The following is a 19816-nucleotide window of genomic DNA, read 5'->3' as shown; positions in this document are numbered from 1 at the left end:
AAATCTAACATCTCTAATCTAAAACAATAGTGATCTGTTCATTGCTTTTTTTTTTTATTTTTGGTTTTGAGGCGCTGTCTCACTCAGTTGCCCAAGCTGGAGTGCAGTGGCCAGATCTCGGCTCACTGCAACCTCTGCCTCCCAGGTTCAACAGATTCTCCTGCCTCAGCCTCCCAAGTAGATGGGACTATAGGCATGCACCATCATACCTGGCTAATTTTTACGCTTTTTAGTAGAGATGGGGTTTCACCATGTTGATCAGGCTGGTCTCGAACTCCCGACCACAAGTGATCTGCCCACAATGAAACCACCAAAGCTCACTGTTGTTTTAAATTGAAGATATTTTATGGCCGGGCGCCAGTGGCTCACACCTGTAACCCCAGCACTTTGGGAGGCTGAGGTGGGCGGATCATGAGGTCAGGAATTTGATGCCAGCCTGGCCAATATGGTGAAACCCTGTCTCTGCTAAAAAATACAAAAATTAGCCAGGTGTGGTGGTGCGTGACTGTAGTCCCAGCTACTCAGGAGGCTGAAGCAGGAGAATCACTTGAATCCAGGAGGCAGAGGTTGCAGCGAGCCGAGATCACGCCACTGCACTCCAGCAAGGGTTACATAGTGAGACCACATCTTGGAAAAAAAAAAAAAAAAAGGTATTTTACATGTACTTCCATTTAAGCAAATCCAACATATAAAAATGGATATTAATGCACACAAAACAAATAGGTTGGGTGATGACTATTCCCTTTAAAGAAATCACCAATCCCTTTTAATTTAGTTATATGTAAACTACGATTAGATTACGTACACACAAACACAATGCACACACACAAAGCTGAATTATGTATTAATTCCGTTCCATTCTTTTTTCCTAATGTACACTCTGACTTCTGATGTGTATTCATTAAACTGACGCCACAGTCAGGAAGAAAGTAAACACCTCCCTTCATTCTAGGTGACCCTCCAACACCTTCCAAGGGCCAAACGCTCCCTGATGCGTTCACTTCCACCATGGTACCAACTCCCTCTCCACTCCTTTCCATTTTGTTCTCACTGCATAGATTAAACCGAAGAACTGTGTTGATTCAAAACTATACTTTCAGCTTTAAAGCTTTTGGAATGAAAATTTTAAGGTCAAAAAATACAAAGGTCTTTACAAAGCTGCCTCTGATTTCTGGACAAAGCAGCACTTTTTAAAAGTCTTTTTGTTCTTTGCTTGTCAAGATAAATCAGTCCTGCCACACTCAGGTAAACACTGCCAAAAGGCACTCAACCATCTTATTGCAAACAAAACACTGTTCGCTGTGGTTAAGTGATACATCCTGTTTCTGGATACATGGCTGTTCATCAACAGGTTAATTTGCATAGCCATTCAAGCCTTTTAGACAGTATCAATTAAGCCACAACAGTCGATTCTAAAAGATTTCAGAGTTTACATAAAAAATATTTAATTTGATCATCTCAGTACTCTAATTGCAATGAACAGAAAATAGTGCAAATAGCTACCTACTGTCAAATCCTTACTTTGGATTTTATCCTGCATACACAATAAACTGGAAAGAAGGAAAATATTTCCAGAGACCATAATACAGTTTCAGAAAAAAATAATTTACAGAACTTTTCTAGATGCTTATAGGATTTCTCAATTGACTTCAAATTTAAAATTAAATCAAGAACATACAAAATTAGAAAACACATACGTCTAATTTTCATTCAAGAAACGTTTCTTTGTTTAAAGGGAAAAAGAATGTAAAATTATTCAATCCACTCTGCTGGATGAATTATACCCACAAAAATTAGTTTTTCTTAACAATGTTTTGTTTCTCCAAAAATAGACAGGAGCACTTTTAATCTAAATTTTTTCCTCTGGTCAGGGGTTCATATTGTAAGGCATAGATACCTCACTGTGCCAACAACTTTGTCCTTGTATCCAGGCAAGCTACAGGGATCACAGTCTTCATTTCCACCCTCTCGCCAATTTCATCTCTCTCACCTCCTCTATTATGGTTAAAATTAATCAACCAAGCAATGGGAAAAAATAGAAGGCATACTTATTTCCACTGTCTTTATATAGTCCTCATTTGTTTTGCCACGTGCAGTCCCTAGGCCCAGATCAAAACAGGTGTAATAAAGTGAGTTTCAAAAGTAAAAGTTCTCTTACACATAGGACATCAGCTTTCTTTTTTTAAGACACAAGGTCTCACTGGGTTGCCCAGGATGGAGTACAGTGGCGTGATCACAGCTCACTGCAGCATCATCTCCCAGGCTTAAGCAATCCTCCCACCTCAGCCTCCCAAGTAGCGATAGCGAGGACTACAGGTGTGTGCCACCACGCCCCCAACCCTGTTTTTAGAAATAGGGTCTCACTATGTTGCCCAGGCTTGTCTCGAACTCCTAACCTTAAGCAATCCTCCTGCCTCAGCCTCCCAAACTGCTGGTATTTCAGGCCTGAGACACAGTGCCCAGTCTATCCAGCACTTTTGGTGCATTTAATGTACATAACTTGATGTGTTTGGAGATAAGCATACACCTGTGAAACCATCAAACCACCATCACTATCAAGGCCATAACATCTGAAAGTTTCCTCCCACCCCCTGTATCATTTTGTCTTTTTGTTTTGTTTTCCCTTTTGTGGAAAGACTACTTAATATAAGATCTACCCTCTTAGGAAAATTTTAAGTACACAGTATTGTTAATCATATGCTCTATATTGTACAGCTCTCCAGATCTTAACTATTTTGTACAACTAAAACTTGGTACAGGACATCAGCTTTTTTTTTTTTCTCTTTCTAGTTTCTATACCCTTTGTTGTGAGCTGTGGCATTCTGTCCAAGCAATCACTTGCTGCCCACTTCTTCACCCGACTGGTAGGCACATGATTCAGGCTGGCCAAAGCACAATATCCACCACATCACAGTGATTGGTCTATGCTGGGCGAGTGACCCAGGACTGATAGGGCCTTTATGTAGAGCAACCACAGGTCCAGGTATACTTGTAGCAATTCCAGTTCATGGCTGTTGTCTTAGCATAACTGTACTTCTCAAGAGTATCTGGGTTTAGATTACACGGTCTCCATATCTCTAAGGCAGTTTCTCAACCTCAGCACTACGAACATTTTGGGCTGGATCATTCTCTGCTGTAGGGGACATGTCCTGTGCACTGCAGGGTGTTTGGCAGCATCACTGGCCTCTGCCCACTAGAAACCAGAGCATCTCCCTAAAGTAACCACCAAAATTTTCTCTGGACAAAGTCACCCATTTGAGAACCACTGGTCTAGGGGAAAAGAGTCAGTATTCTCTGGAATTCCCATTGCAGTAAGAAAGGTGTAAGCTTTAAGCCACAACCACCATGGGAAAGTGCTAACCTGAGACAGAGGCCGACTGAGGGAAACTACAGATGCAGAGAACTGACAGCACTAACCCTCGAATTCAGGAGTATCTAAAAGCAAGGCCCAGTTTAGTCTTCACCCTGAAGCCAAAACTCCTTTTTTTAAAAAAAAATTCAAGGTTTTAGTCTAATTTCTCTCACTGGAAGCTGAAAGAAATGAATGAGGATCCATAGTATTTTTATAACAATAATCTGAAGAACGGGGAAGAAAAGGTTCAGATTTTTAAACCCTATCCTTTCCACAAAAAACAGGACACCAACTCTAGCTCTAGAAACACATGCAAAGAACTTCTCCACTCATGTCCTCCCTCTGAAGCATCGGAAGGTCTCCACACTCCACATCCCTGAAGAGACGCTGTGTGGCCACCTCCATGGCGGTCAGGTGTCCAGCCCTGAAGGGAAGACAAGCGCTATCTGCATGCCACCGACTGATGGGGATCTTTTGTAAGCATTTATTTCTTCTAGGCATTGTTTCTTAAACTAGGTTGAACCTAAGTAGTTAGCTAGAAAAGAGCAAGAGAAGATATTTTTAGATCATACATAATTATTCCATTTTCAACTCTTATAAGTTCTCTTCCTCCTCTTCTCTTGGACAAGAGGCAGACACTTAGAAGTCCTACAATCTTCCCAGGTGCTGCCAGAGGCATTTTCTTCCCTGTAGACTGATCCAAAGAGAATCAGCAAGACTCCGGTGAGATAAAAGAGAAAACCGGTTTTAATACTTTGAAAAAAAAAAGAAAAAAACCAAGATTAAGGACCATTTGGGTCTTTTAAGTGCAACAGAACAAAGCGTGAAATAACGCCTGAAACAGGGGCATTTCTTGGTGTCATGAAGGTTGTTTACCCAAACATTTAACTCCTTTTTCTCCCCTTCACCCCATTACTTCTTCTCAGCCTAATATCTATATGCCATCCCACTCAGTTCACACTATGAAGAAAACCACTCTTACAAGTCATGTATTATTAATATCAACCAGAAAAAGAATGTGGTGGTGGAGAGATTAAAACATAATTACTGAATCTTGTCATCTACCTCAGGGAAAATAAATCCATCAGTTGTCAGTTTCCTCGATGTCCTGCCATAAATCTACAAATTTGAGTGTGTAGACATCATTTCCATCGCCTCTGTCATGAAACAGGTGAAAGGTACGCCCTCCCACCCCTTCTTCACCTAGAATATGAATCACACCCTCTATATTAAGCAGCACGCTGCTGGGCACGGTGGCTCACACCTACAATCCCAGCACTTTGGGAAGCTGAGGTAGGCGGATCACCTGAGGTCGGGAGTTCAAGACTGGCTTGGCCAACATGGTGAAACCCTGTCTCTACTAAAAATACAAAAATTAACCAGGCATGGTGGCAGGTGAGCTACTCAGGGGGCTGAGGTAGGAGAATCACCTGAAGCGGGGAGGTTGAGGTTGCAGTGAGCCAAGATTGCACCACTGCATTCTAGCATGGGCAAAGAGCAAAACTCCATCTCAAAAGAAAAAAAAAAAAAAAAGGCAGGCCTGGCGCAGAAGTTCACACCTGTAATTCCAACACTTTGGGAGGCTGAGGTGGGCAGATCACAAGGTTGAGAGATCAAGACCATCCTGGCAAACATGGTGAAACCCCATCTCTACTAAATATACAAAAATTAGCTGGGCATGGGGGCGCATGCCTGTAGTCCCAGCTACTCAGGAGGCTGAAGCAGGAGAATCGCTTGAACCCAGGAGGCAGAGGATGCAGTGAGCCAAGATCATGCCACTGCACTCCAGCCTGGCAACAGAGCGAGACTCCGTCTCAAAATAAATAAATAATAAGCACTTTGTGGCTGGGCATGGTGGCTCACGCCTGTAATCCCAGCACTTTGGGAGGCTGAAGCGGGCAGATCACAAGGTCAGGAGTTCGAGACAAGCCTGGCCAACATGGTGAAACCCCGTCTCTACTAAAAAGATACAAAAAATTAGCTGGGCGGGGTGGTACATGCCTGTAATCCCAGCTACTTAGGAGGCTGAAGCAGGACAATCGCTTGAATCTGAGAGGTGGAGGTTGCAGTGAGCTGAGATCATACCACTGCACTCCAGCCCAAGCAACAAGAGTGAAACTCCATCTCAAAAAAAAAAAAAAAAAAAAAGTTTGTGCTCTGAGATGGCCCCTGAATCTTCAATCTCCTCCTCTCCCACTGACCATGTAATTTGGGTGTACAGCCATACCACCCTGAACATATTCAACCCTGTCCGATCTCAGAAGCTAAGCAGGGTCAAGCCTGCTTGAAGACAGGGTTGAATGTGTTGAAGTATTTGGATGGCAGACCAAATAATCTAGGAGAGCTATCCGTACCCAGGCTCACTGACTTTCCTCACACTCCCTTCTCAGTCCTCTGCAAGCAGGCTCCCAGTTGTGCTTGGCCACCTAAACTATTCTCCCACTATTACCAATGACAGCGTGTGGCCAGTGCAACGTCACCTGGACTCGAGCTACTTGACCTCTCTGTGGCATGGCCTTGTCCACTCCCTCCTGCTTTCTTAACACTCTTTCTCCTTGGCTTCACAGACCCTCTCCTAGTTTTCCATCTTTCTGTCAATGGCTACTGTTTCTCAGATCTCAAGTTCTTCTTTCACCTACCCCGTAAAAGACGGAGTTCCTCCGGATTTGCCCTGACCCGCCCTGCCTTCTCCCTCTACATTCTCTCTCCGCAGCCTCGGTATTCAGCTGCATGGCATCATCTCCCAACCATATGCTGTGTCTCCAGAATCTTTACCTCCAGCTGTATTCCCCATTCCTGAAATACACACCCATAGAAGAAACGTACTACTGAACATGTCTCCTGGCTACTAGGAAATACCTTGGCCTCCGCATGCAAAACCGAAAACTCATCCTCTCTCCCACAAAAGCTGCTGCTGTGGCTGGACCTCAGTGAAATGCACTCACCAGCTCACACCAGAACCTGAGGTGTCAGGGCAGCCCCCACACCCAATCACCCCCTACAGCCTGCAGCTGCTAAGTCCTGACTCCTCTTCTGCCACCAAAGTCTCTGGCCTAGATGACCGACCCCCCAACCTCCAGTCCTGCTTTCCTCCGATTCATTCGCACAACCGCAGCCAGAGAAAACTTTCTACAATTCAAATCACACCACTCCCCTGCTCAAAACTTTTCAATCACTTCCCACTGTCCTTACAGTGAAGCCCTCAACCTGCCTTCCAAGGCCCTTCCCTACCCTGCCCCCACCCCTCAACAGCACCATTCTTACCCTTAATGCAGATTCCCTGGCCCACCTGAGCACCATTTTTCCATCCACAGGATGTGCTCTCTCTGACCTCTCAGATGCATTTTCCCTGCACTTAGAGAATACTTCTTCCCCATTCTCAGCAGGGAAAGCTCCGATCCCTCCTTTTGGTCTCAGCCTAGAAGGTTTACTTTCTTGAAGTCCTCTTGGAACCCCCAAACTAGATAGTCCTGTTAACTACAGTCATCGCAACCCAGACTGATTCAACAACATGATTATAATTGCTTTTTAAATAAATTTGCTGTCTCCTGCACTAGAAATCTTCGGCACAAATATACACGTTTCTTCTCAATGTTAAACCTCTAGCAACTAGCTCACCATAGCTGGAGTTCAGTGATAAGGTGACACCACTCCACCACTGTCATAAATAAGGTTGTTCTAGTGATGACTGAATAGATTTTTAATATTTTTTCTATATCTACCAAACAGAGAATCCACTATGGTTCAGGCAATTTTCTAAGTACTTTAAAAATAATTTAAGCCTTGCAACATTTAAACATGTAACTATCCTCCACTTTTTTTTTTTGTTGTTGTTGTTGAGGAGTTTCACTCTTGTTGCCCAGGCTGGAGTGCAATGGCGCAATCTTGGCTCACTGCAACCTCTGCCTCCCAGGTTCAAGCGATTCTCCTGCCTCAGCCTCCAGAGTAGCTGGGATTACAGGCATGCACCACCAAGCCCGGCTAATTTTATATTTTTAGTAGAGATGGGGTTTCTCCATGTTTGTCAGGCTGGTCTCAAACTCTGGACCTCAGGTGATCCGCCCACCTCGGCCTCCCAAAGTGCTGGAATTACAGGTGTGCGCCACTGTGCCCAGTTGACTATTATCCACATTTTACAGAAGAGGAAATCAAGGCACAGAGAAGTCAAACAACTTGCCCAAGGTCACACAGTAAGTAAACCTGGTTTCAAAGATCTATCTATTTCAGTATGTTTGCTGTGTTGCCTTTGACTTGCATTTCACAAAATAAAAACAAAACTATTGGCTGGGTGCAGTGGCTTACGTAATACCAGCACTTTGAGAGGCTGAGGCAGGTGGATCACGAGGTCAGGCATTCGAGACCATCCTGGTCAACATGGTGAAACCCCATCTCCACTAAAAATACAAAAAAAAGAGCCAGGTGTGGTGGCATGCGCCTGTAATCCCAGCTACTCAGGAGGTTGAGGCAGGAGAATCACTTGAACCCAGCAGGCAGAGCTTGCAGTGAGCCAAGATCACGCCAGTGCACTCCAGCCTGGGTGACAGAGTGAGACTGTCTCCAAAAATAAAAATTTAAAAAAAAAAAAAAACTATCTGTCAGCATGGCAGAGAATTTGCCCAATTTTCAAATAAATGGAATGTCATGTCAAGAACACTGTATTCCCTTGTACTTCTGGCTTTGTCCCCAAAACTTTAAAGCAAAGGCTTTCAGTAATACATCAGATTTCAACACACTATTATGGATGGTTTCTCCTATGTATAAATAAATGGCAGACCTATAATCAGCTCTGTGCTTCAAAATATGGTTAGACTGGAAGAAAAAAACATGTGCTGGGCACGGTGGCTCATGCCTGTAATCCCAGGACTTTGGGAGGCCGAGACAGGCAGATCACCTGAGGTCAGGAGTTCAAGGCTAACATGGTGAAACCCCGTTTCTACTAAAAATACAAAAAAAAAAAAAAAAAAAAAGCCAGGTGTGGTGGCAGGTGCCTATAATCCCAGCTACTCAGGATGTTGAGGCAGGAGAATCGCTTAAACCCAGGAGGCAGAGGTTGCAGTGGGCCGAGACTGTGCCATTGCACTCCAGCCTGAGCTACAAGAGTGAGACTCCATCTCAAAAAAAAAAAAAAAAAGTGTTCACAGACTATTTCTACCTAACTATGGGTAAAGCCACAACTATGCCCAAGTTCAACCAAAGGAAGATAGTTATTTTAATAATAATAATAAAAATAATAGGCACCTACCATAGCCAGGCAGAGTCCTAAGATCTTTTAACATGTAATGTGAGGATTAAATACCACTACCCAGTGAGACAGAATTCTTACTAGGCCCATTTTACTAATAAAGAAAAATGTAGGCACCGAAGGCTTAAGTAACTTGCCCAAAGTCACACAGCTAATAAACTGTGAGGCCAACTTTACAGTCAAAGAAGAAAGCATTCATTTTTTTTTTTTAAGAGACTATTCCACATCCTCTCTTCTGACCTGAGGTGACACTGCCGTGGCCAAATTGAGTTCCTCCAGCCACACACCTCACCATGACTTGCCACCGAGAGTGAGGGTAGAAGGTACCTGTGGGTGAACAAGTCAACAAGCCCTGAGAAATGACACTCACCGTTGAAATATTAAGTGGCAGTGGATTGACATCTTCCTGAGAAACACAGGGAGGAAATTCTAGTTGGACCAGGGAGTCAGGCCTCGCAATGGCAGCAACTTGGGGTGTGATTCCAGTCGTCTCAGAGTTTACAGAGATGCCTGCCTTTAGAATGTAAAAGCGCCTGGTGGGTGTGGGGGTGTGGGGGTGTGTGTGTGTGTGTGTGTGTGTGTGTGTGTGTAAAGAGAACGATATGAAGATGCCTACCTTTAGAATGTAAAACGTCTGGTGTGTTTGTGTGTGTGTGTGTGTGTGTGTGTGTGTGTGTGTGTGTATAAAGAGAATACCAAGGCCTTCACAATACAAAACCATCCCCCTGGAAATTATGTTCCTGTGTTAGGATATAAGTAAGGGAAGCAGGCCTGCCAGTGTTTGCTTTAGGGTTTACCACAAGATACCATCCAGTCCCTGCCTGAAAATCATGTTCATCCACCCCAACTAGCTTGATAGTTACCAGAATTCTCCATGTGCATTGTGTTTACACAAACATCATTTTTCTCTTTCTAGTCAGAAGTCTAATTTCAATGAAGCAAAGTGGCTTTTAAAGATTTTTTGTTTCTGACTCAAACCAGTTCTCGTACAGTCCTGAGACATGAACTGCCTTACTCTGATTATCCATGCTGGGCTGGTAACAAAATACCAAAAAGAAAATGGGTTAAATGTCTTTAAAATTTATGAGTTTATTAATTACTGACTGTTTTGAAAGCTAGTATCCTAAATTTACAAAACTAATTTCATTAAGGCTTTCATCATGAATATTCTCTAAGTATGTTTAGTGTTATCATCTAAAAAATGAATCATCATAGAACATCAATTAACAAAGTCCCTTTAAATGTAACTTGTAGGAAAAAGAGGTTGAACTAAACGAAATAAAGTGACATACATCCAATTGGAGGAATCTCACAAATATATTCAGGTGGGCAAAAGTATAGGATGAAACCATTATACAAAGTCTAAACATGTGCAAACACATTATATATTGTTTACGGATGTGCACAACAGTATCAAAATGCCTAGGAATAATAAACACCAGATCTGAGTTAGGTCCTACCCCTTGGGGAGAAGAATGGGTATACAAGACGCTTTCATTAAGCTGGGGCAGGGGAGGAATAAATGAAGTTTATCGTGAGACTATCTTTTTATATTTCTAAAGTATCTCAAACTTTTTAAAGGAAAAACAAGCCTAATACTAAAAGAATAAGTTAAAAGTTACTCTACTGAAGAGTAGAACAAGGAATGGGGAGGAAAAGAGGAAGGTGGATACTGAGAGAGAGAGAGCGAGTGGAGGTCCGTGTCTTGTAATGGATCCTAAATCAACCCAACCTTGGAATGTCTATACTATACTAATAATACAAATTAGCACTTTAAATTATAAGAATGACCCCAGAGGGGCCTTAAAATTTAACAAAATTGAAATCAGTCATCATACTGAGGTAAAAAGAATATCCTAACTAGATCAAACATACACACACTCTAGATAACCACGATTGATCATCACTCCCCTAGCAGAAGACCACGGTCACATCCCTTCACAGAGACAGCTCATGACTGTGGTTACGGGTTTCGGAGTCAGACAAACCTTGGTTCACATTCCAGCTCCACCAATGACAAATTGTGATTTAGACAAGCTACTAATCTCTCTGACTTTACTGAGTAAATTCTTAATTTAACACAGCGCTTATGCTGAATTTAGCACAAAGTAAAACAACAGTAAATGCTTAAAAGCTACTATTAAATTTATTTAAATTATATGCATTTTCTACCATGTAAAACATTCTTTATCAGGTAATTTGTAATTGCCTATTTGTCTTTGAAATGTAATTCCATTAAAAATAACCTAGTGGGCCAGGCGCGGTGGCTCAAGCCTGTAATCCCAGCACTTTGGGAGGCCGAGATGGGCGGATCACGAGGTCAGGAGATCGAGACCATCCTGGCTAACACGGTGAAACCCTGTCTCTACTGAAAAATACAAAAAACTAGCCAGGCGAGGTGGCGGGCGCCTGTAGTCCCAGCTACTCAGGAGGCTGAGGCAGGAGAATGGCGTAAACCCGGGAGGCGGAGCTTGCAGTGAGCTGAGATCCGGCCACTGCACTTCAGCCTGGGAGACAGAGCAAGACTCCGTCTCAAAAAAATAAATAAATAATAAAAAATAAATAAAAAAAAAATAACCTAGTGGCCAGGCACGGCAGCTCACGCCTGGGAGGCCAAGGCGGGCGGATCACCTGAGGTCAGGAGTTCAGGACCAGCCTGGCCGACGTGGTGAAACTCCGTCTCTACAAAAAATACAAAACTTAGCAGGGCATGGTGGCACACCTGTAATCCCAACTACTTGGGAGGCTGAGGCAGGAGACTTGCTTGAACTTGCGAGGTGGAGGTTGCGTGAGCCAAGACTGCGCCACTGCACTGCACCCTGGGCAACAGAGCAAGACTGTCTCAAAAAAAAAAAAAGTAACCCAGTAAGGCCAGGTGCAGTGGCTCACACCTGTAATCCCAGGACTTTTGGAGGCCAAGGCAACCAAATCACCTGAGGTCAGGAGTTTAAGACCAGACTAGCCAACAGGCAAACCCCGTCTCTACTAAAAATACAAAAATTATCTGATATGGTGGCAGGCACCTATAATCCCAGCTACTCGGGAGGCTGAGGCAGGAGAATCACTTGAATGTGGGAGGCGGAGGTCGCAGTGAGCCAAGATCGTGCCACTGCACTCCAGCCTGGGCAACAAAAGCGAAACTCCGTCTAAAGAAAAAAAAAAAAACCTAAAATATAAGGTGATAAACAGCTATTGAAGTCACAGAATTCAAAACAGTTTCCTTGGGAATTTGTCCAGGGGACTGTGAGGATTCTGCTATAGAGAACAGGATTACCTAACAGCTCTAAGGAAAATCCCTCTTAGGGATGTCTCTGGCTGTCTTCTTTTTTTCATTGTGAATTTACCATAGCAAATAGAAGCTGTTAGGATTTCAGCATGTCAGACACTGGAAACCCTAATTTTGAGTTCACGTCCTCAAAAAGTATCTCTGTAATTTGAAGTATGTGAAGGCTGCAGTCATTTACATTGTCATGTCAATACCTTGAGCTGAACTCTGTCATCAACTCTTCCTTATCAGCCCCTTGGAGGAAAGGCCTGCTGCTGACTGCCTGAACCTCCACTGTAGATTGCTTACTAGATTTGCAGTGACCTTAGCAACACATTCTACTTCATCTTCAAATCTTTGTGAATAAAAAATAAATTCTAGAGAATATTTTCCCAAGATACCACTAAGCCCTGATTTGCCAGTGTATTTTTTTTTTTTCTTTTTGGAGACAGAGTCTTCTCTGTTGCCCAGGCTGGAGTGCAGTGGCATGATCTCAGCTCACTGCAACCTTCGCCTCCTGGATTCAAGCACTGTCCTGCCTTGTCCCTACCCCCCGCCCCCGAGAAGCTGAGATTACATGCCCCTGCCACCATACCTGGCTTTTTTTTTTTTTTTTTTTTTTTGTATTTTTAGTAGAGATGGGGTTTCACCATGTTCTCCAGACTAGTCTTGAACTCCTGACCTCAAGTGATTCACCCGCCTCGACCTCTCAAAGTGCTGGGATTATAGACTTAAGCCACCAAGCCTGGACACCAATGTGTTTTCAAGATTTTCCAGCATCCTGAACTACAATCAAAATTTGGAAGGCTTTCCAGGGTTTGACAATTTTGTCTCTCGGTCACTGGTAATGGTGCTTTGGAAAAATATACTGTTAGGGGTAATAAACACTAAAAGGTTAGATACCTGGTCTAGGGTGCAGAACAGCTATTTTGAGGCAAGAACAGGGCCTTGATATTAAAACATATGCCTGTAATTTAGATATGTTCATCATATCTAAATAATCATAATTGTTCATCTGTGAGCACTAAATGCTTTACGTGTATTAACAAATCCTACTTTTAACCCAATACAGTAGGTCGTATTATAATTTCTATTTTATTGACGAGAACAGAGATAGCGAAAGGCTAAGCAGCTTGAGCAAGGATCTCCTGTTAGCAGGTGGTTGAGCTTGGGTATGAATCCAGCCAGACTAGTACCTCAGCTTATGCTCTTAATCTTCTATATTATATTCCATCAGCTATTTTAAAGATTAAACACAAAAATACCCTCCTCTATGTATTCTTTATCCAAAAGTCTACAATGTACCCCAGTCCCCACAAAAAAAAAAAAAACGCAAAAAGGAGCTGGTCAAAGGAACCCCAGCAGACGGGAGGACAGAGAAAGGCAATGTGACAAAAAGACACTGAGAACATTAGATTGCTGACTGGCTAGTAAAAATCTGTTCTAAATAAACATGGCTCAGCTGGTGGCCTGGTAGCAGGCTCTAAATAGGAACAACTCTAAATGGAGTAAAGACCACCTGCAGTGAGTAAAGCATTTCAAGCTTTTCAAGCCTGTCTGGGTCCCTACCCTGGCTCAAGTCTGATTGTAATTATTTTCACAGCCAGTCTACATTCACACTGGAGACCAGCCACTGTCATAAAACCCCAAGTGACAGTTTGACTTATCCCAGGTGATGTTCCAAATTGTAGGGGCTCTATGGTAACTTCTTTAAGGCAAAGAATGTGCTGGCCGGGTGTGGTGGCTCAAAAGCCTGTAATCCCAGCACTTTGGGAGGCCGAGATGGGCGGATCACGAGGTCAGGAGATCCAGACCATCCTGGCTAACACAGTGAAACCCCATCTCTACTAAAAATACAAAAAATTAGCCAGGCGTGGTGGGGGGTGCCTGTAGTCCCAGCTACTGGGGAGGCTGAGCCAGGAAAATGGTGTGAACCCAGGAGGTGGAGCTTGCAGTGAGCCGAGATCACGCCACTGCATTCCAGCCTGGGCAACAGAGCAAGGCTCTCTCAAAAAAAAAAAAAAAAAGAATGTGCATAAGTATTCCTTTCCATTCGGGAAAAAAATATATTGCAATTTATTAACTTTTTAAAATAGAATTTTATTTTCTGTATCTCTCTAAATTCCACTTGATGGGAGCATAATCACAAAATTTACAATTACACCACTTTATCAAAATTAGGCCATTAAGGCCAGGCGCAGTGGCTGACACCTGTAATCCCAGCACTTTGGGAGGCTGAGGTGGATGGATCACGTGAGGCCAGGAGTTTAAGACCAACCATGGTGAAACCCTGTCTCTACAAAAAAAAAAAAGTACAAAAATTAGCTGGGTGTGGTGGTGCGTGCCTGTAATCCCAGCTACTCGGGAGGCTGAGGCACAAGAATCACTTGAACCCAGGAGACGGATGTTGCACTGAGCCAAGATTGCGCCACTGCATTCCAGCCCGGACAGGGCGAGACTCTGTCTCAAAAAAATTTTTTTAATTAAAAAAAAAAAACCCTAGGGCATTAAGTAGCAGAACACCCAACTCAAAACTGTCTTATGTCATTTAACAAGACACTCAAAGCATAGAAAAACCCACAGGTCTCCCAACAGCATCAAGAACCCAAATTCAGTTAGCGCACTATGCCGCTCAGGCCCAGTATAGTGCATAGCACTTCCAGGCATCATAAGTGAATACAGAAAAGTAGAAAACCATCTTTCTTCAAGTCTCCTATGACAAAAGGAAACCTCTCCCTGAAGTATCCAGAAGACTTCCTGTCATGTCTCATTGGCCAGAACTGGAATAGAACCTCATTCTTATAATAATTACCAACCCAGAAAATGGGTTTATCATAACTGAGTTAGAGTTTAGTTTCTCAACCCTGACTGCTTTAACAGTTCCCGCAGGTGATTTTATTGAGCAGCTAGGCTTGAGAACCACTGAGTTAGATTAATCAGAATTACCCTGAAATGCCTTCCCCTGAGTCATCTGAAAAGGATGCAGACACTTGAATGAAATCTGGATTGTCAGAGGGGAAAAGGAATGTTGGCTGAACCAGCAGTAGTGTCTACACAACCATTTTACATTTGTGTTTCAAAGCACTTTCACACCATTTTATTTATTCCTTGCTTTCTCTATCAGTCAGTCCCATTTTACAAAAACCAAAAGGAAACCAAGGCTCAAGTTTACAAAATAGGAAAATTATTTTTAGTCTTCCAAATCTCAGTAGGTTTAATGTAATGGCAACTTAAGAAATTTCCCAAAAAGAATATTTCTCTGAAACAGTAAACGTAAAGACAGCCTAAGGGAACTTATGTCTTTCCTAAGAGAAACAAAGCAAAAACCATTAAAATGCCGAGGCTAGAAGTATCAAAACCAAGTTTGGAAGACCTAAATTCTCGTCCTGGCTCTGCCACTAACAAGGTCCTTTACATCCTTTTCCATACCTGTTTAGTAACAGCAGACTCACTAATAAGGGCCCCTTCAGCGACACACACACACAGAGCTAGACAATTTAAGTTGACTACAGAGCATTTTATATCACTGTATTAGTGCTTAATAACTGTAAGGACTATTAGTTTTAAAAAATATTTCTCTACAGAACAAGGTACATTTTCTCAAGACTGCCTAATGTAAAATTTATGAGAAAAGCATACATGGCTTATTGCTGTTTCTGGCAACTGTGCTATCTACCTGTATGAATCATAAGTAACTGAAACTACATAGACATCACGAAGGCTTACAAAAGTTTAAATTCCATTGAAAGAAGACACTGGTTATTCTAAGAAAGGAAAGTACTTTAAAAAGAAAACTAAAAAAGCCATTTGAACAGCGAATTCATTGAATTGAGTGAATAATCTCCAACTTTACCACTGAAATCACTGGCTTTTCTCTCTGGAGTTCCTCCCCACCCTCAGTGCTATCTCCAAATTCACCCTACACACAAATGTGCAATACTGTCTCTAAACCATCTCTTTGCTATCATGTCAGCCTTCTTGAAAAGCCTTCAGTAACTCTCCACAAGATAAACTCCACATTCCTAACTTTGCTTTTATGGCCCTTCATAATCTAAAACTGACCTCTCCATTCATCCCAGTCTACCACTCCCTGAAAAACCACCATTCCAGCAAACTAGTCTCTTCACTCTTCTCCCTCCAAACACTGCGAGTGTTCTGGTTTCTTCTGGTTTCCAGTATGATAAGGTTTTACTCCTTATCACCAGTGAGTTCCAAAACTTCCAACAAACCTCCTCCACTCTGACATACAAACCCTTGTCCCTGGAAAAGTTAGGATACTTGTCACTAAATTTTTAACCTTGTAACAGGTATGTGTCTACATTCTTTATTTCTTCAAGAATTTAGCACAGTGCAGTAAGGAGTTCAAAAATGTTCCTTAGATTGAAGTAAATTCAACTACAGGACAATAAACTCAAGGGCAAGGGCCTCTACCCTATTATAAATCTGTATCTAATTCCAGTATTTAGCAAATTGTAGGTGCTAAATATTTGCTGGTTGCTATCTAATTGAACTCAGCAGTAAGCCTTCAGGTCCCATAAGCCTCAAAACTCTAAATATTCGTGGAAGATTTCAAAGTGTCAAGACATCAAAATTGCATACTGAAATCTTCCAAGAATGTAATCCACACAGGCGACACCTTGCAGGGCAATTAAAAACAGAAATCACTTAAATACACAATTCTCGAAACGCTCAAAAGGCCAATTTTGTAAAACAAAATGTAAAATATCTGGAAATACAAACAATCTGACCTAATGGGTTTTATTCTTTCTGTAGATCCTCCACCTAATGTCATTCCTTGACCCTCTGATGTTATACAAAAGCTCAACTGGTTAGGTGAACCATTTACCTGGACTGCAATTTCAAATAACCTCATCAAGCCATTTTCAAATATTGCAGAACCTTATTAGTTTCCCAAAAAGGTAAGCAGGGGAAGCTGAACGCAAAAAGAATTATGAGACCTGCTCGATTTTCCTATGGCCAAGCCCTAACTGGTGAAGAACAATTAAACTCAGGTCCCCTGACTTTAGTCCAAGGCTCTTTGTCTTTAGTAGGAACTAGAAGTAAACTTTATGGAGCAAGCGGGAAAAGGCATGTGAGCTACAGCTGTGTTCCTGTCACCTTCTGGGAAAGAATTTAAACAAATTCTTAATGAACATAACGAGAAAAAAAAGAATTCTCTATCACTCTTAACGCATGATTACGAGTTATGTTTCTTATGCTAAAGGATGATAATCAAAAGGAGTAAGATACAATTCACAAATTCAAGAAAGTCTACAGTCTGGAGGAAGGCTGACATCTGGCCCCCCAGATGCACTGGATGCTGATGGAACCTAAGGCATGTTTCCTGATGGCAGGAAAGCTAATATGCTGTCACAGAAATAGCTTTCTACCAGTGGCCCAACTGGCTTTGCCCTCTGCCTCTCCCCTACATCTCTCTAGCTCAAGAGGGAACTACTACAACCAATGAGAGAGAAGGTACATTCCCTGGCCACTGACTCTGATTAACACCAAGTTACAGAAAAAGTCCTCAGTCCTCATTCTCGTGTTCACTCTGCACCCCCGCCCCCAACTCCTCCTTTCTACGCTCACTCCTCCATATGTATAGCGCCCCCCTACTTCCCATCCAACTCACATACCAGATGTCAAGGGCCTGGAGAGCCCTCAACCAAATAAGCCCACTTGTCACATGTCCCAGAGTCCCATTTCTGATTCAAGCAGCAGAGACTTAAAAACAAAACAAACAAAAAAACCCTAAGTGAGTCCCAGTCCTGATTTTGCAACACCAAAGAGGTCAGAGAACCAAAAGGAACCTTGGAGATCATCCAGAGAAGTTGAGTGACTTGCTTCCAAAATCACAGAGATGGCTCACTAAATTCTTCCCACAGAAATGTACTTCAACTTATTCATTAAATGCATATGTACTGTACCAGGTACCATACTGGGTACCCGAGACAGTATGTTCAATAGGTTTTAATAGCCCTTAATGAAAATTGGGGCGGAGCGCGGTCGGGAGAACAGTGAGATGGGGGATTTTCCTCAGAGGTGGCATCTACAAACAAATGTACAAGGGACGAACACCTAAGGCTGAGAATTACTGAACTGAGAATCTAGGTGAGTGATGAAGACCCTAAGAACCCAGCCCCTCAAGGCTGGATACCGCCCAAGTCCCTACTGTATGGGCAGGTCTTTTAAAGAGGAAAACGGGCGGGGCATTCACCGCCATCCTCCAAAGGCGTTATGGATCCAAGGGATGGTCAGGCTGCCCAGCTCCTCACTGGAGCTAATTCCGCCCCATTTTCCAGCAGCATCACTCACTATTTCTGCATGAATTTTGGCCCACTCTCTCCTAGAAAGACTCTCAACTACACTAAAATACAGTTATCTCTCCTATATCTCAAGTCTTCTTCCGAGTTTAAGAGACAGAGAAGTTCAGGGGAGGAAGGCACCAAGCCTAACCCGGGTGGAATTCCCTATTTGCAAGCAGTGCCCCCTTGGGCTAGAGGGCAGGCTGTCCGCTGCCCTTCCAAACCCCAATCTTTGAACCTCCTCAGCACGGGAGGGGAGGAATGTGCGGAAGCAGCATAAAGCCAGGTGGACTTTCTGGTTTGGCACGTGAGGGACCTGGAACAGAACTGTCAGGGAACATCGGACAATGAGAGGGAAAAGGTGAAGCTTAAGGGGACTCCGGAAAACTCAACACCCCCGCAGGGTTTCAAAGAATCCCCAGGAAAGTTCTTTTGAGAAGTCACAAAACAAAACTAGGCAAACAGATGCCAAGGTTTTGAAAGAGATTGTAACTTTAGGCAGCAATGAAACCTGACTCCTGGCCAGGAGAGCCTAGGTTCGGTTCAGCGGAGCGCGCAGTCAGCAAGGGGTGTTCGGCGGCAGCCAGGCGGGGCCCACGGGCAGCAGCTAGTTCCCGCCGCCGCAGAGCTGCAGGGGCGGGAATGGGGTCTCGCCGCGCTGCCTCGAGAAGGAATGACCCCAGGGACCACCCCCCGGGGTTCCGAGCGAGCTGGGCTGGTCCGAAATGAAGTCCCCGTTCCTCTGGCTGCTGGCCCCGGACACGAGACCCTCCGCCTCCTGCCGAGAGAGGCTCCTCCCCGCCTCGCCACGCCGCAGCCCCGTCCGCGCCCGCGTCCGCGCTTACTTTTGGTCGCAGCGATGAGGTTCTTCCCGTCCTTGATGAGCTCTTTGATGAACTTGTTGGTCCTCTCGAGTTCCGCTTCGTGAGCGCGGATCCTCTCCCGGAACCACGGGCTGTCGAGGTAGCAGTCGCTGAACTCCAGGGGCTGCAGCCCCATGACGGCAGCGGTCGCGGCGCGGTGCGCACGGCCGCGCGCTCCTGCCCGAGCCGGGCTCCGAGGCCGCTGCCAGGTGCGGCGCCGCGCGTTCAGGCAGCCCCGGGGAACTAGCAGGCCTGGGCGCACGGCGAGCGCGGCACGGACATGTCCTGCAGAGCCAAGCCCTGCGACGCGGAGGAGCGGCCACCGAGACCAGCGCAAGCCGTGGCGCCCCAATCCCGGCAGCCCCCGCCGAGCCCTGAGCGCCCGCGGCCCCGCCCCTCCCGGCCCCCGCGCGGCAGACACTCCCCGAGGCGCCGCCCGGCTGGGCCCGCGCTCCCGCTCGCCCCCTTCTCTTTCCTCCGCCTTTCTTCCTCTCTTCTCTTCCCTGGACGCCCCTTCCTTCTCTTCCACACGCGCAGCCGCCCCTCCTCTTCCTTCCGAGGCGTCCCCGGGCTAGAATTTCGCCCCGCGGCTCCTCTCCACCCCTGGCGCGCGCCTCTCCCCTTTGCTTGGGCTCCCGGGGCCGGGGTGACTCACAGTCGGCTCCCCGCTGCACGGAACCCGACCGGGACCGAGAAGGAGCGTCTTAATTGCAGTCGTTAGTCCCCGCAGGCGGGCGACATAACTCTGAAGCGGCTGCCTTGCAGGAGGAGATGATTAACTCATTTATC

At 44.4% G+C, this 19816-nt stretch overlaps 1 protein-coding gene across 4 annotated transcripts in view; it reads right to left on the bottom strand.

The window, feature by feature from the left end:
• Positions 1 to 19417, bottom strand: part of ARHGAP10 (Rho GTPase activating protein 10) — a 335394-nt gene extending 315977 nt beyond the window's left edge. Inside the window, exon 1 of one of the 4 annotated variants that reach the window (XM_007999938.3) lies at positions 19010 to 19417. In XM_007999938.3, coding sequence (XP_007998129.1) covers positions 19010 to 19163 — 154 coding nt within the window. In that variant the 5' untranslated portion in view covers positions 19164 to 19417. The remainder of the gene's footprint in view (positions 1 to 19009) is intronic. The other 3 variants (XM_073017668.1, XM_073017667.1, XM_007999944.3) reach the window with 3 other exon arrangements.
• Between the last annotated feature and the right edge of the window lie 399 nt (positions 19418 to 19816).

The sequence above is a fragment of the Chlorocebus sabaeus genome, chromosome 7, assembly GCF_047675955.1.
Source record: "Chlorocebus sabaeus isolate Y175 chromosome 7, mChlSab1.0.hap1, whole genome shotgun sequence".
In the NCBI taxonomy this organism is placed as follows: Eukaryota; Metazoa; Chordata; class Mammalia; order Primates; family Cercopithecidae; genus Chlorocebus; species Chlorocebus sabaeus.
Note: the sequence above shows the minus strand (reverse complement) of the source record. Positions and strands in the feature narration are given on the sequence as shown.